This window comes from Alosa alosa, chromosome 16, assembly GCF_017589495.1.
Source record: "Alosa alosa isolate M-15738 ecotype Scorff River chromosome 16, AALO_Geno_1.1, whole genome shotgun sequence".
NCBI classification, from domain to species: Eukaryota; Metazoa; Chordata; class Actinopteri; order Clupeiformes; family Clupeidae; genus Alosa; species Alosa alosa.
In genome coordinates, this window is record NC_063204.1 from 27,951,194 (window position 1) to 27,968,934 (window position 17,741).

General features: G+C 48.8%; 1 protein-coding gene across 1 annotated transcript in view; it reads right to left on the reverse strand.

Annotated features, from left to right (window-relative positions):
• ncoa2 (nuclear receptor coactivator 2) overlaps window positions 1-17,741 on the reverse strand; it is a 96,439-nt gene that overhangs the window by 15,908 nt on the left and 62,790 nt on the right. The window contains 5 exon segments of the mRNA XM_048266043.1: window positions 1,151-1,280; window positions 1,849-2,085; window positions 3,941-4,144; window positions 5,080-5,269; window positions 15,508-16,831. Coding sequence (XP_048122000.1) covers window positions 1,151-1,280; window positions 1,849-2,085; window positions 3,941-4,144; window positions 5,080-5,269; window positions 15,508-16,831 — 2,085 coding nt within the window.

Here is a 17,741-nt window from a genome sequence, read left to right on the forward strand (position 1 = left end):
CTGCACAGTACTTCACATATATTCCTCCTGCCATACCCCTCCCCACATCTTATTTAATTGGGTTATTGCCATGGGAATTAATGAGTTTTTTGCTCGGTTGGTTCTGACGTTAGGGTATCTATATGTACGACCAGAAGGGAGTGGTTTGAACTCACACACAAACTTTGTCTGCCTTCTGTGCCAATCTGGTCAGATATAGTTGGTACAGGTCTACCTGTTGCTTACCAATAATTTTTCCAAAGGTTTTAACAATCTTCCCCAATTTGTTCCTATGTGTGATTTGAGTGTCCATACCAGCATACAATACAATAGGAGAGAATACTCTCGATAAAGGACTTGTAAAAAAAAAAAGAGTCAACATTTTGTTATCAACATTAAAATAATTACATTTCCTAAGAAAATACAAACATTGTTTGCCCTTTTTTCAAAAACAGCATCAGCACACTGATCCCAGGATCATTTATGGTCAATGAGAAGACTGAGATTAGCCTGACGAGCCAGACCCACATTAAAATGTGGGCACTCACCGTTCGCAGTGCTCAGTCCGAGGGGCGGGATAATCGGTTGTCTTTTAAATTCCCTCTGCACGCAATAGGACATGGGACGCTATGAGTCTCATGCGTTTTCCCACCAGTGGAGCTAGTGGGCTAGTTCAAACTTTTGCCAAGTTAAAAAAAGCTTAACTCGTTCGCCAACAGCAACATCCATCTTCTTTGTTTTCAAGTAGCAGGGAATTCATACCAAACTGTTGCAACTCTGCCATCAATCATTATGTTAAGCCCGCCTCAATCAACGACTCAATTACTCAATTACTCGATATACACAATTTGATTGGCCTGATAGAAGTTTAATTTTTCGAGCTCACAAGCCAACAGAGAGTTGCTAGACTAGCCCTGGAAGTAAATGTAGTTTGCTGCCGCTAGGGTGAGTCTAGATGTCTAGGCTAGACTGAGATATTTGTACTCCGTAACCATCTCCATCTCCTCTCCTCTTATCAGACTTGTATATGTATATGTAGTTCTGCTGATTGGCATCAAGTTATTCATGCCATTCAAACAATTCCCAGATGCACGAGTGGCAGGCATCTCTCTCTGATGCTGCCGATGAGCCCTCGGTGCTTTAAGGTTCTCCAGCCAGCAGTTCCACTCACCTGTTCTGGTTGGCAAAGGGCACCTGGTCTATGGGCAGCATGCTGTCTGGCCAGGGGGCCGTCTGATTGGGTGGCACCTGCTGCTGGGAGAATTGGTGCGCCACCATGCCCATATCCATGTTTGCTTGTCCTGCACAAACAAACAAACAAACAAACAAACAGTTTACAAGAGCGCTCTGTAAACACACCTGCTTATAACACTTGAGTCCTAATTGCACACACAGGACTATTAACTACTGTATGTCAGGCAGACAGAGAAGAGAGGGAAGAGAAGAAACAATGAGAGACCGACAGAGACAGATTGATGGAAGAGAAGAGAAGAAAACAGGCATGGTCTAAACTGATGGAGGGAAAACAGAGAAGAGAGACAAGAGAAAGAAACAACAGACTGAACAGAGCCGAGCCGGATAGAGAGAGAGAGAGAGAGAGAGAGAGAGAGAGAGAGAGAGAGAGAGAGAGAGAGAGAGAGAGAAAAAAGAGAGGGAGATACAGGGGACAAGAAAAGAGTAGTGTGGAGCAGACTAGGACGGATGGAGAATGGAGTAGATGGTCTGTAGAGGTATGGAGGACACACAAAGACCAGTCCAGACAGGACTGAAGGCAGGAGGAGGAGGAGGAGGAGGAGGAGGAGGAGGGCCGAGGGGCCGAGATAGAGGTGGCATTACGAGCAGCGCGGAGCAGCTGATGATGAGCCTCACCCCCGGGCATCATCTGGGGCTGCTGCAGCATCTGTCTGGGTCCCGGCTGGCTGTTGGGCCTCATGGGCCCCCCGGGGCCCGCCGCGTTGGCCACCATGCGACCGTGCAGCGCCCCCTGCTGGAGGCCCTGGGCCACGGAGGCGGGGGTCGGGGCCGAGCTGCTGACCGCAGGGCCATGGGGGCCCCAGGCCTCCTGTTGCAGGCCGGCCCCACGGGGACTGTTGGCCCCCATCACTCCTGAGGCGGGGAGAGAGAAAATACATCATAATCTAGCCACCATAGAACAGTTTTTAACAATCCTAAACATAGAAATAAACAAACAAACAAATAAACAACTAAATAAATAAATAAAAGCTTCTCTGAAATCGGCTCTCTTTTCACCATGGATAAATAGAGAGCTCAAAATCTATGCTTAAGGCACCAAGTTAATGACACCATAGTACTACCAGAAAAGCCCAGCAATCCCCCCCCCCGCCAAACACACACACACACACACACACACACACACCCCTTTACCAATAAAGATATTTCCTTTTACCAAATAAGATTATTTCCTGTCTGTTTGGTGGTTTCTGTATGACTGATGGTGGATAGTGGAACTGCAATTGATTTGATGCCATCTGTTAGGCATTTGAGCAACTCCTTGACATCCTAAGCACACCTGTCAGGCAGACAAACCCCTTTTCCTTCTATTAAGACCTAGTCGTTTAAATTATGATGTAAGAGAAACTGACTTGATCGAAGACATGATGGACATCCTTATGTTCAACCATGAGGGAAAATAAAGAGCTCTTAGTCATTGCAATAAATGAAGAAAACATGTGGAAGTGCTAGAGGCCCCCCAAAGCCACACACTCTCACAAAGTCTTTGAATGACGGCCAGTTTCCTTCTCGAGAAATGTGACTCATCTGTGCAGTCGCACAATGCACAGCCACCACATTGCGCACATACATACACACACACACTTACAAACATGACTTACAGGTGTTTACAAACAAGCAAGCACTTATACACACAAGCACTCTATCTCTCTCTCACTCTGTCTCGCGCACTCACTCACTCACACACACACACACACTCTCTCTCTCTCTCTCTCTCTCTCTCTCTCTCTCTCTCACATACACATGGAAACACAGGCAGGTGCACACTCAGAATGAGAGCCCGCTTCGTCAAAGGAGTGGTTAGCTCTTCAATAACAAGACCAACGCTACCAACGGCCAATGTCTGGCATTCATATGACGTAACATGTTTTGGTCATCTCTTCCTTCTGTCTGAAGACAACACCAGACACAAGAGGCTGAGAAATCAGCGGTTCAGTCTCTGACCACGTGTGAGGGAAGTGCTTTCCACTGGTGGAGGGTGAGACAGAGGGCCCCAGACCGTGAGGGGAACATAAGCCACCTCGGCACTTTTCCACATTCCAGCCGAGCTTCACCTTCTACCCAGGTGTGATTTCTTTCATTAGAATGAAGCTTCCGCCCACAGGGTGAAGTGGGGAGAGGAGAGAGCGACTGTGCCAACGCACGCCACTCGTTTCCACACCTTGTTGACTAACAGCACCTCAAACATCACCACTTCAATGGAATTCATTTCTCTTGAACCCCTGCTGTCTCAGAGGGTCTTGATCTACCAGACTGGATGTGTATGCCAAAGCATTGTTTCCAAAAATAAAAAGACTTTTATGATGACTTTATGGAACACCACCAATTCAGACACTTCTTAGTTCAACTGAAAAGTGCACTTAATCCTGAGGGCAGGGTTAATGCAGCTACCCCCATTTAATCTCCTACTGACAGTCCTTCCCATAGCCCCTTATAACCACCTGTTAATGTCTCTCCTACTTGCAATCCCATTCTTACATCTATGAAGTGCACTCACCTTGTGGTAAAGATTCAAAGTGTACACTTACAAGGGTGCACTACATACAGGTGGTTTTTGGTTCTATGATGCATTCACACTCCTCACCCCCTGAACACTTACGTCCTTACGTCATCAGTTACTGTCAGAAAAGTACACGCACGAAGAGACACAAGCCATACCCGAGGGAGTGTGTGTGAGTGTGTGTCATGGGAAAGGGCCAGAGAGACTCACCTGGGTTGACCATGACCCTGTGATTTCCCATTATGCCTTGCTGCTGCTGCTGCTGCTGCTGCTGCTGCTGCATCATGTATGGGCTGCTGTTCCTCATGAGGGGGAACTGACCGGGGGAGGCCTTGGCAGCCATGGTCATGTCTAGGGACATGCTTCTGGCTGGGGGAGCTCTCCCTCCCTGACCCGGCCTGGGGCCACCAAAGTCTGCAGCGGAGACAGGAGGGACAGAAGATAAGAGATCTTATAATAAAACTACTTTATCAATGCAGAGGGGAATCTGGGGGAATGAGAGGTTATATTTAGATTGTGTTGTGCTACACTCTCTCGATTATCCATTTTGTTGTAATAACAATGATTTCATTATGTTTTGACTGATAGGTAATAATGGCTGATTGATATTTGGAATATTCTTTATGTGGTGGGCTACTGTGCAATAATTAACATATGTAATGGTCCAAAGGAGGAAGTTTGGTCACAATGGTTTACAATTAATAATTAATACATTTAAAAACACTACTAAAAGTGAATACTTTAATTTCCTGGCCCCTGCCTTGCCCTGCATTACCGTCCAATCTTGTGTTTTGACTTAGGCACTGGGACGATGTACCACGATCACGCATGTGGTTTTGGTGTGTTGACAAACAAACAAACAAGCAAGCACACAAACATCTCCCACGAGGAGCACGAGCTGGATTAGGCCGTCAGCTCCACTCAGGCCCCAAGCAAAGCTGTACTATTACCAGAGCATTATGCAACACACACACACACACACACACACACACACACAGAGGGTGTGGCAGGGGATATCTAATCTCATTTCACTAGGTATGTGTGAGTGGGCGTGCATGCGTTTGTGGGTGTGTGTGGTACAGGTTGAACAAGTGTAAAAGTCTGCGTAAGAGTCTCATCCTCTAAAAAGTGCAGAGTGGGCACATAACATGCAAACAGTGCAACATATGAGCTCTTCCATGCACGGAAGTGTGTATCAGTGTTTTCTGTGTTAGTGTATAGATGTGAGTGAGTGTGTATGTGAGTGCGTTATCAACTCCTGTACCTCCGGTACCTCCACTGTACACACTCTACACATACGCGCACACACAAACACAGACACACACACACACACACAGTTGGCCACTCACTGGCTGGTCCCATGGGGGGGAAGGCCTTGGGCTGCTGGTTGGGGCCCATGGCGGCGCCGGCGTCCTGGCTCATCTGCAGGATGTCGTTGATGATGGACTGCTTGTCCATGGTGGCCGGCACCGAGCCGGGCCGGTTCTCGCCGAACTGGCTGTTCTGCAGGTCATCCAGGATGTCATCCAGCTCACTCGACTGTATATGCGCGCAAACGCACGCACACACACACACACAGGAAGAGAAAAGATAAAGATAAACAACTTGATTTGTCATTTCCTGAGAGTGTGACTCTTGACCATTTCATAGTGCGATCCATCGGAGCATTTTCTCACTCTTCACCACAGGTCCCACTAAAGGTCACTAAATAGCGTGAGGAGGAGGCAGGCGGTTGCACTCAACACAGCTGCTGCTTTGGTCAGAGGGGTCTACCACTACCTTCCACTACAGCAGAGGAACTACTGAATGCAGAGTGTGTGTCCAGTGTGAGGACTCCGTGTGAGGAACAAAGGTTTTCAAAGGCATTGAGAGATGGACGTATGGATCAGCATTGAACTTCGCTCCTGTTCTTTGACCCTCACGTAAATTCAATTAAACATCTACGAGCATCTAACCTCAGTCACAAAGTCATGTCATACTGTGCAATATTTGGACGATCAGAACTTGTCTTACACAATATGGCACACAAAGTCTTGTGCAGGCCATGGTTCTTTCCAAACTGGACTACTGCAATGCACTGTTAGCTGGCCTAACGGCTTGTGTAGTGAGACCACTGCAGATGATTCAAAATGCAGCGACATGTCTGGTCTTTAAACAGCCAAAGAAACCAATGCAACTCCTCCGTTAGTTATTCTTCAACTCCAGAATTCAACACCAAGAGGTCACAGTCAAGACTTTTTCCATCTGTTATTCCTTGTTGGTGGAATAATTGACCTAGTGCTCTTCGTTCTACTGACAGTTCAACAAGCATGTTTGTATACATGTTTGCTTATGTTTATGGCTATTGTTATGACCATTTGCTATTGCTATCATTCTGTCATAATTATTTAGTCTTTTACTTATAATCAGTATTTTTTATGTAGGCAATATGACTACATTGAATAATGTTTATTGTTATTGTACACTGCGTCTGCCAAGAGCCATCACCATATCCATAATATGAGATACAGTAGATGAGGTGTGTGAGTGTGAGGAGAGGGATAGTGAGCGCTGACACACTATGTGGCGAGTCTCTGAATCTGGGGCAGGCATAACGTCATGTTAAAACAGGTTATCCAAATGCTTGTACCCTTCGCCACAGATCAGCTGCAGGACTCCATACACACACACACACCTCCATTAGTGGAACACATGCTACAAGGTTGGGCGTCCGCCTGACTTTCATGCACAGCATGCATTTTTAACGGTGTGTGCTTATACTGCGCTCAGCCACTGGTGGAGTGTCTCCAAAATCCAAACACATGCGATCACAGACACACACACACACACACACACACACACACACACACACACACACTTAACAAGCTGGGACTGAAAACAGCAGGGGGTTTCTTGTTTGGTTTTTCCTGTTTATCTAATGGAGGAACAAAAAAAATGTGGACTTTGCTTCGAGCCACTGATATTCTAGCAAAACCTCTTCTTCTGTGATCTTATGCTAGGGTTGATAAAGATAGCCTCTAAAGAGATAACACATAAACAAACACACACAACTGTGCATTTATCCAAAAAGAATGCGCAATGCAAGTAAGGAGAGCAATCGGACTCAGCAGCATCAAAACAACACCAAAGCTAATCTAAATGGCTTTATAATGCACTGCCGCTACGCTACCACACCGCAAGCAAACATTTACTGCAGTGTGTATACATTCTAATGAGAGACAGACGAGAAGGAGAGAGACTCGAGCGAGATGGAGGGAGAGGTGGTGATAAATGAGTGTGTGCATATGTTGGGAAGACAGAGAGAGATTGAGACTGTGTAAATGTGTGTATGCCTTTTAGTTTGACAAACACAGAAAGTGATCGTGTGTGTGTGTGTGTGTCTCTGTGTGTTTTACTTTGAAAAGAGACAGAGAGCAAGAGAGCTGGGAGCATATGGAGAAGTCTGTTCCGCTAAACGGACAGCAGGGGGCAGAGCGACAGACGTCTCTATTAACTCGCATGTCGGGCTCCTCGCAAACGAAACTCAACAGCATGGCGCCATGCAACATTCATGAGCACATTCTAAATGGGACATTTTCTCCTCACAGCACGCCGGAGAGCTGGCTTCTAGCTCTCATCACATTAACACACACACACTCACCCACCATGGACAGACCAGTGTGACACACACACACAGAGCCCTTAACGACTCGTTAGCGAGTATGCACAGAAGTACTCGCTAACGAGTGGCCTTGGAGGAGTGTGTATGCTAGATAATCCTTACTGTAGAAACAGGCATTGCTTCCGGACAGAGCATGGCCTGACCAACGTCTCTGTACACTGTGTGTGTACACACACACAGGCTTGTCCACTGGTGGTCTTCCTAGCCTGCTTTGAACTGGTCTGGTTTTGTCGCGCTGTGAGGAAGTGCCACTGAAAGACAGGGTGTGTGCAGAGAGAGCGAGAGAATGAGAGGGAGAAAGAGACCAAAACAGAGAGAGAGAGAAAAGAGAGAGGAAGCCTAATGAGGTCACTCATGGTGGAAGGATCCAGAACACTTGGACTAACTGGCTGGCTGTCCCCAACTCCCTCTCTCTCTCTCTCTCTCTCTCTCTCTCTCTCTCTCTCTCTCTCTCTCTCTCTCTACCCCTCCCCTCCCTTCCTCACTCCCTCCCTCCCTCCGTGCCTCTCTCTCTTTCTGCCCTTTGCCATGGAGACAAGCTGTTGATTATCTACAGCCCCAGTCAGTCAGTGTCTTTCTCCATTTCTCACCGTCTTGCTCTATGCTCACTAAATGCCTCAATCTCGTATTTCGCTCACTTGGCTTATTCACTCATTCACTCACAGACAGACGGACGGACGGATAGACGGACTTTACTTCTTTCTTTCGCTCTCCATTTGACCTCCATTGGGGGACCCCATCCAGTCCAGCCCTGGCTTACTTCCTCCTGCCACCCCACAGTTGGCACTGGGGCGGACAGTGGGCCAGTTCAGGTCCGCATCCACCCCAGCCTGTGTCTGCTCTAGTCCTCTCTATGGAGCTACAGCTCTTCACTGCTGAGAGGCATGAGGGGAGAGAGACACTCATTGTGTGTGTGTGTGTGTGTGTGTGTGTGTGTGTGTGTGTGTGTGTGTGTGTGTGTGTGTGTGTGTGTGTGTGTGTGTGTGTGTGTGTGTGTCTGCGCATGCCTGCAGGGGGCATTTGTGTCTGCTTACACAGGTCTGTGTACATTTCCCTCAGTCTGGACGTGCATGCAAGCATGTCTGAGCGGAGCTGTGTATCTGCATATGTGTGTGTGTGAGAGTGTGTGTGTGTGTGTTTACATGAGTGGTGACAGTTAACTTCCCCGCTCGGTGTGCGTCGTGTGTTTGTACGCTTGTGTGTATATAGGTATGCATGTATGTATGTACTGTATGTATGTGTGCGTGTGTGTCTGCGCATGTGTGTGTGTGTGTATGTGTGTGTGTTTACATGAGCGGTCACAGTTCATTTCCCCGCTCGGTGTGCGTCTTGTGTTTGTTTAGCCATTTCTCCCTGTAAGGCCAGCGAGGCAGAGAGTGCACCATTTACTGAACACAATCACGAGTCTCTCACAGCCAGCCGGCCTCATCAAGCCAATTACAGCACATACACACACACACACATCTGCTGGAGGTTGTGCATGTGATGTAGGACAGGGAGAGCTGCAGAATCACAGGTGTGTGTTTCAAGTCAAATCTATGTCCATGTCACACAACAGCTGAGTGTGTGCGCGCGCACGTGTGTGTGTGTGTGTGTGTGTGTGTGTGTGTGTGTGTGTGTGTGTGTGCGCGTGTGCATGTGCGTGTGCTTGTGTGTGTGTATCAGGTATGTCAAACGGTGGTTAGGGGGAGAGGTAGGTGATTCCAGGAATGAGAGGAGGTGCTGATTAGACAAACCCCTGTGGTTCGAGGCACACCCTGCTGTTTACACACACACACACACACACACACAAAAAGTACACACACAGTCACTAACCATCATGTATGCGCACACAGCTGGCCTGCATGCTTCTCGCACACCAACTGCATTAACACGTGCTCACCGCACATAAACAACTTCACCGCACACACACACACACACACACACAAAGTAGCAGCAGGGCCAGGTTGGCAGTCAAACAGCTCTGCTCTGATTTCCTATTCAGCTCTGCAAAAGCCATCAATAATTCATCTATTAAAAACAGAGAGAGGGTGACCGAGGAAGGAAGAGAGAGCAGGAGGGAGGGAGGGAGAGAGAGAGAGAGAAATAAAGAGATGTAGAAAAGAGAGAGGGGGAGAGAGGGCACAGGGGAGAGGTTGTGTGTGTGTGTAAGGAAGGAGGGGGAGTGTGTGTGTGTGTGGGGGGGCATGCCAACTCCAAATATTACCAATAAAGTGGAAGGACGACGATGATGGAAACATGAGGCTGGCAAGAGCCTTAATGAAGTCATGACTTCCTGCACAGCTCCCACTAGCCCACTCCTCAGAGAAGCCAGAGCCAGACAGGAGAGAGAGAGGGAGAGAGAGGGAGAGATGGACAGGGAGAGTGAAAAGAGGAGTGAAAGGAGGAAAATAGATGGGAAATGAGAAAGGGAGGAGACAGAGAAGAAAGAGGTAAGGGAGAGATAGACGCAGACAAGGAGAAAGAAAGAGAGAAAGGGAAGAGACAGAAAAAAAGGAACAGAAAAGGAGAAGGAAAACAAGATGAAAGTGTGAGGCAGAGGGAGAGAAAGAGAAAAGATGGAGAGAACGAGGCCCAGAAGGAGCAAAAGAGAGAAGGAGAGAACGTAGGGAAGAGAAGGAGGAAAGAAAGAAAGAAAGAAAGAAAGAAAGAGAGGGAGAGAAAGATGTATGCATCTGGGCTGGTTTTCTTTGGCCGAGCCCTGGCCTGCCATTAAAATGACACTAATGAATACCATATTGTTTAACCCATTTAAAGTGTGCTTTCATCACTATCCAACTGTGAGGAGAGGAAACGAGTGCCTTTCTGATGCAATTAGGCCTAGCCTGAGCAGCGGCAGCTACAACTAGCTCACATGACCCACCCATCCCACCCTCGCCACTGCCCGCACCTCTTCCTCCTCCTCCTCCTCCTCCTCCTCACACCAAAGCTCACCTGCTCTGGGGACTAGCCATTGCATTCCTTAACATCTCTATTTCTGTCCGCTACGGTAGAACACAGGTAGTCTTCGCGGTCATGCTTTGCGGACGCTTTTTACTGAACGTCATTGCTGTCCATCTCCAAGTCTTCTCATTCCTTCGCGGTCTTTCTTTCACTCTCAAGCACTCAGTCTCTGTCGCTTACTTGACACTGTTCATTTTGTCCTCTGTGAGTCTCTCTATCACACACTGCCTCTCCCTTGCTGTTTGGCTGTGTTTACACAATCATGTGACCCGATTAGAATGTTCTTTCCACACATATGCGACAGATTGAATATGGTGGGGGTTTTTTTTAATGAAAAGAAAACGAGTACAGTGATGAAACCTGATTTGTTTTTTTTAGATCAGATAAAGAACTGAACTGAACACTCAACTGTTCAAACAGCACTATCCACCCATATCTGATATCTAGACAAGTGGAGATTAAGGCCATTCAGTGTAGCCTCTTGACCTCATGGTCTCTGTCATGTGACAGGTAGCTAATGTGAATCCGAACACACCACAGGGAATTAGGGCCAGTGGAGCAGTTCAGGCACATAGACAAACACAAACTTATAAGTAGGACACTTATAGGAGTAAGTCAACACTGTCCTAGCCGGCAAAAAAACCCTACCAAATAATGGGAGCCTTTTGCCACTGACTGATCTGTGATTGTGGCCTCAGGAACGGCACTCCAGTAAAGAGCTCCAATGGGATACTGTCGGAGCTCTAGCGCTTCAGGTGCAATGCTCTGGCAAAGAGCTTGGGACGTTCCTTTGGCTTCAGTCGCACGCATGCCTGCCTGTTGGTTGCTATGGAAATGCTTCCTTTACCTCTGTTACAGCATGTTCCCTCAACAAGTGTGCACGCACGTGTGTGAAAAACCTGCTAGTAAAACCTACAGTTAGAACTAAACATGGTGAAGCAGCTTTTAGCTGCTATGCGGCTCAGCTGTGGAACCAACTTTCGGATGACATTAAAAGGCCCCAACTGTAGCCAGTTTTAAATCTAGACTTAAGACCAAACTGTTCTCAGGCGGCTTTCTGCTAACTGTGCCGAAGTTACAAATTCTGAATCTGCCTCGATAATTATTCTACTTTGTCTTTTATTACTTTTTTTTTACTTTTGCCTTTGTTTTTTTTACTAATTATTCTTTATTTTTTAAATGATTTTACCTTGTGTTTTATGCTTTCTTTTATTATGATCTTTACCTTTTAACTATTCTTTGACTATATTGCCCTTCTATGCTTTTATTTGTTATTATCGTTTGGTTTTGTTTATGTAAAGCACATTGAATGACCTCTGTGTATGAAATGTGCTATATAAATAAACTTGACTTGACTTGACTTGACTTTAGTGTCTGTGTGTGTGTGTGTTTACACAACAATATGCTCATGTCACATCCTTGCCATGTAATATAAACAGAAAATATGGGTAAAAGGCCAAACTATTTGGGTGTGAAGATGCAGTGTCAACTCCCTCCGTCTCTCTACCCATCTACAGCCTGGCGGTCTTTACAGTACATACATCTTCATTGCAACACTATCTCAGACTGGCAGCAGGGTTATGCTTCCTTGGCTCTCGACTTCATCCCTTATCCCCATTCCACTACTCTCTCTCTCTCCCCCCTCTCTCGGTGTCTCTTGACCGCTCCCCTATCCCCACACCCAGCTAAAGCCTCGTCACAGCCTAGTGCACTCTGGACTTATCGCTCGGATATCACCGGAACATCAGTCTAATATCACCCCTCTAGGATTTACACAGGATTACAAGGGGCCTCCTCCCCCCCTAACACTGATAGAGAGAGAGAGAGAGAGAGAGAGAGAGAGAGAGAGAGAGAGAGAGAGAGAGAGAGAGAGAGAGAGAGAGAGAGAGAGAGAGAGAGAGAGAGAGGGGGAGAAAGAAGGAAGATGGCAGATAAAAAAGACAGGAGGCTAATAGAATGCACAGAGATATATGTAAGGAGAGAAGGGGAGTGAGGCTGAGAAAAGGAGTGAGAAGGAGTGAGAGAGAGAGAGAGAGATGGAGAGATACAGGGGCATTGCAAGACACACAGCGATAGAAAATGGAAGTGAGAGTGTGTGAGGCAGAGAGAAACAGAATAGGAGACTACGAAGAAAGAGAGAGACAGAAAGCCAGAAGGTGGAGAAAGTGAGTGAGTGAGAGATGGAGAGAATGAGTGAGTAAAGGGGAGAGAAAGAGAGAGAGTGAGAAAAGTGAGCCATGTGTCTACCGTCGTGACGTCTTGACAGCTCTGACTCAGGATGGCTTCATAGGCCTGCAGTGACAACACGCAGAGCTGGTGGCACCAGAACCACACCACACCAGACCAGACCAGACTGCCACAATCCTCTCCTCCCTCTCCCCCTCCACTCTTCCTCACTTCTTCGCCTTCTCTCTCCCTCTCTCCCTCCTGCTTCCTAACCCCTCTCTCTGCTCCTGCAGGGAACATCTGGAGGATGTCTGAGGAGCTTGGTGCTGAACCTGCAGGTTTTAGTATGTCACTGAAATCCAGAGTGGACAACGGATCCAAGAGATGAGGTCCAGTACTCCATCTCTTCTCTACCTCCACATCTCTCTCTCTCTCTCTGTTCTCCTGTTCCTCCTCTCCCAGAACGGTGGTGTGTATTTTTACCTGTCTGCCTACATCTCCTTCACTCTCCTGCCTTTGAGATAAAGTCACAGCCATTCCCAAATGGAGCTCGTTTCCCCCACAGCTCCTGTTTAGCACACTGACATGATGGAATTAGCAAGCAGCAATCTGCTTTTTCCCCTCCTCCACACACTCTCTTTGCACCTCCCTCTTCATTCTCCCTCTCTCCCACCACCTCTCTTTCTCTCTCTCTGTCTTGCTCATCACTCGTCTTTTTCTTTCTCTCTTTTCTCTCTCTCTCTCTCCCCTTCTCTGGCTCTCTGGCCAACGGGCCCAATCATTTATTTCCCTGCTGTTACTACACCGGCTCTATCTGAGTTTCCATTGGGCTGATAATATATCTGATGTCTGCTCCACTTAAGGCAGCCGGGCAGAGAGAGAGAGAGAGAGAGAGAGAGAGAGAGAGAGAGAAAGAGAGAGAGAGAGAGAGAGAAACGAGTGAAGAGAGGGAGGGGGAAAGGAGGGGCAGAAGCAAGCTCACACAGCCTGCTGTGCTGTACTGTGGGAATGGGAACATTGATGTGGTGTTACACACACACACACACACACACACACACACACACACACCACCACTATTCACACCAATATGTTGGCGATCTGGTTGTCTACACAGCTGCTCTAAGTCCCCACCAGTGCATCTGGAAGTAGGCCACAGAGAAGCCCTTCAGTATGTGCACATGTGTCCCAACTCCACAGGGCATGGCTGGAACACATCACAGAGGCATCCATCACGTGGTGGCCCGCGCTCGCCGCCCTGTGGGTATGCCACTCTCACTGACTGACGCTCTGGACCTCAGCGAGACCTTTCTGAATTGTTGCCGGCGCGCGCGCACGTGTGTGTGTGTGTGTGTGTGTGTGTGTGTGTGTGTGTGTGTGTGTGTGTGTGTGTGTGTGTGTGTGTGTGTGTGGTTCGTTGTCTCACAGATCTTTGTACTGTTTGTTTGAGTGTGTGTGTGTGTGCGTGCGTGTGTGTGCATGTGTGCAACTAACGATTATTTTTGTAGACGATTAATCAAAGCAGTTGCCAATTAATTTAATAATTTAATAATCAACAACATTAATCAGCCCTGGTGTGCCCTTGCAGCGGTAGTGTGTGTATGGTCTCGAGAGGAAACCCTGGGCTTCTGGGACTCTGACGCTCTATATGTCACAGAGATGTTTCAGAACCGTGTGTGTGTGTGTGGACCCGAGAGGAAACCCTGAGGTTCTCTGACTCTGACACTGCTGTGATGGAGTCCACACAGGTGTTGCTCCCTGACCTGGCGGAATACAGAGGAGGGGAGGGGACATGCGGCTCCAAAGCCAGGTGGCGGCACAGGTGTACTGTGTGTGTGTGTGTGTGCGTGCGTGTGTTGGGTGCAGAGGGGGTTCCAGCTGGCGGTGCAAATGTTAAAGGTTGACTAATACGGGTACAGGAAGTATATGGAGTAGCTGATGAATGAATACAGCGTCTCAGGTGCAGTTGGGTTAGACATGCTAGTCCATTACACTGCACACATGAATACAGCATCTCAGCTGCAGTTGGGTTAGACATGCTAGTCCATTACACTGCGTACACATGAATACAGAATCTCAGTTGGGTTAGACATGCTAGTCCATTACACTGCACACATGAATACAGCATCTCAGCTGCAGTTGGGTTAGACATGCTAGTCCATTACACTGCGTACACATGAATACAGAATCTCAGTTGGGTTAGACATGCTAGTCCATTACACTGCACAAATGGGAAATGAGAACGCCATCTACTCAACGCTAAGAACGCTCAACGCTAAGAAAAGGCTAGCATGCTAAGAGGACATAATTACTATATTGATATATATACATCAGGGGTTTTCAACTAATTGTGAACCAGGAACCACCATTCTGGCTAATTGCACAACCCCAGGACCACCACTGAATAAAAATACTGATTCCCACATTGAAACTGCATTACTGAATCCATGGTCACAGACCACTTGCAAAGTCCTCACGGACCACAAGTGGGCCCCGGACCACTGTTTGAAAACCCCTGCCATAGATAATCGTACCATTTTACAATAATCTTAACCTTTAACAACTAAGGACAAGACCTGCTTGCAACACTCTACTATGAGGATATTTTCAGCCTTTCAGAGTTCTATAACCATGAGTATGACGGATTTCTAGCCAGGAGTTTTCTTTCTGTGACTTATCAATTTAGCTTTGGAATATTCCCAGGTGCCTTTGTTTGGTCCCAACTAAGTGAACTGCTCTGACATTTTGCAAATGGAGATGTGTTAAGTTGCTTTGGATGAAAAAAGTATGCATGCCAAATGGCAAATAATCGACTGGCATGAACAATAATCCCCGCTCCCCACCAAATAGTTCAAATTAAATAGCTTACTACACGGTCTGCAAGCCTGGCATGATCAACTGATAACACAGCCTGATTAACTCTTATGAGTGCCTGCCTAGCAGTGTTTATGCCAGTTTTATGAATGTGCCAAACCGTTGCCATTGGTGCCGAGAGTGTGTTGAAACTCACCGGTTCAGCTCTCTCGTAGCCCATCTCGGTCTTCTCGGTCTTCACCATGGGCATCTTGCCGGCGGGTTCCAGCTTGATCTCCCCGCCCGGCTCCACCTTGATCTTGGTGTTGTCGTCCTTGTCGAGCAGGTAGCGCAGCAGCGCGTTGTCCTTCTTCTTGGGGCTGATGGGCTCTTGTTTGGGGTTCAGTTCCCCGAGTCCTCCGACGCCGGCGCTGCCGTTGCCCCCTGCCCCGGCGCCATCCGCGCCCGGCTCCTTGCCCGTGGCCTCGGCGGTCAGCTTGGCCAGGTCCACGGGCGTGGTGCTGTGCTGGAGCAGCCGGTGGAGGATCTTGTGCTTCTCCTTCAGGGAGGTGCTGTGGCCCCCTGCGGGCCCAGGGCCTCCCATGCCCAGGCCGAGCCCCATGGTGCCCCCGGACGAGGGGTCCTTGCAGGAGGGGTCTCCGGACATGGGCGGGGAGGGCGGCTCGATGGGCTCCGTCTTGGTGGTGAGCAGCTGCAGGAGCTTGGTGTGGCCCTTGCTGTCGTGAAGGCGACTCTGAGGGTCCGAGGCCGAATCGCCCTGCCCAGGCCCGCCGAACCCACCTAGGCTGGGGTCCTTCTCGTCCTTGGGGTCCGAGCAGTCCTCAGCTTGGTGCCCTGGGGTGCGGCTAGGATCCATGGCCTGGTTTTGATTCTGCTGATTTGGGTCGGATCCGAACCCGTCCGCCCCTGCTCCTCCTGCTCCTGCTCCGGCGGGCATCTTGTTGAGCATGTGCGTGGTGAGCACGCCGGAGGCCGGCGAGCCAATGGTCTTGCGGTCGGGCGAGCCGAGGCCACTGCCGCCCAGGCTGACCACGTGGCCCTCGCTCAGCGCCTGCAGCTGCTGCAGCGAGTTGCTGTAGCCGTGGCCCGGCGCCGGCGAGTGCAGACTGCTGTTGCCGCCGCCAGACGCCGCCGGGGAGAACTGTGGCGGGGGTAGCCGCGGCGAACCGGCCGCGCCCGGGCTGCCCCGTTGCCGCGGCGACAGCACGCTCGGGCTGCTCTGCGAGGGGCTGTTCATCTTCAGCGGCCCATAGGTGCCCTGGCCTGCCCCGGCTCCCGGGCAGTTGAAACGGTAGCCCGGCGAGGGGCCCATGGGGGAGGCCCCTGGCTCCTTGGGGCCCCCCTGAGCAGAGAAGCCAGAGCTTGAGGAGGTGGAGGAGTTACTGCTGACCGTGGTGTCCTGGCCTTGCGAGCCCGGGGTCATGCCGCCCAGGCTGGGCATGGCGGAGCTGGGGTTCAGGGCTTTGCCCATCCCCTGGCCAGCGCCCATCTCCTGGGACATGCCACATACCGGCTGCTCTCTGGACCAGAAGCAAACACACACACACAACTGGGTGTTAACACACACACATGCATACAATAATATGCAACAGTAACACTTGCACATAAAGACTAACTAGTATGGCTATGTGCAGACACACACACACACACACACCACCCTGGGTGAGGAGAAAGGATTGCAGTATGCAATTTTAGTCCTCTTTACTTTGTTTACAAAAGTAAAAATTGGTTTTGGGCATCTGTTCATAATATGACTTTTTTCTGTGAAAATGTAAGATGTCTAAGAAATACTCAGTATTTCAATCCTTTAATTCCACATACTTCTCCTCATTTACTAGCTCAGTGTTGATCCCAGAGATGTGGTGCTTGGTCAGCACAGGCATATTCACATACACACCTACACATACAAGAACACACACACAAATCTACACACACGCGCACACACGCACGCACACACACAATCAGAAATGTCAGCTATGGATTACTGACGAGAGGCCAATTTGAGGAAAGGTCCGTCCAAGTCACTGAGACCCACCCGGCTGGCTACAGCTGTGTGGCGTGGCCCAATCTGCCTCAATCTGTCACATCTCCTGGCCTCATAAAGACCACTGGCCACCCACGTTTCCACATGCCACCTGACCCTTGTCCATGGCGACAGATTCACAAGTCAGCTACAGACGACGGCCAATAGACAAAGCAATCTCTGTGGCCCACCACTTACGCAGCAGAAAAAGTTATGAATGACCGCGTGAGTGAGTGAGAGAGGGGCGCTCAGTGACCGCGAGAGTCGCGTTGGATGAGGGCGGCCTCGCATTCTTATAAACAGAAGAACTGGAACTTCAACTTTGCACAGTTGTGCAGGACAATGCACCGATGGGTGTCAAGGATTTAAGGTCCAGGTTGAACATTCACAAACATCTTAAGACACAA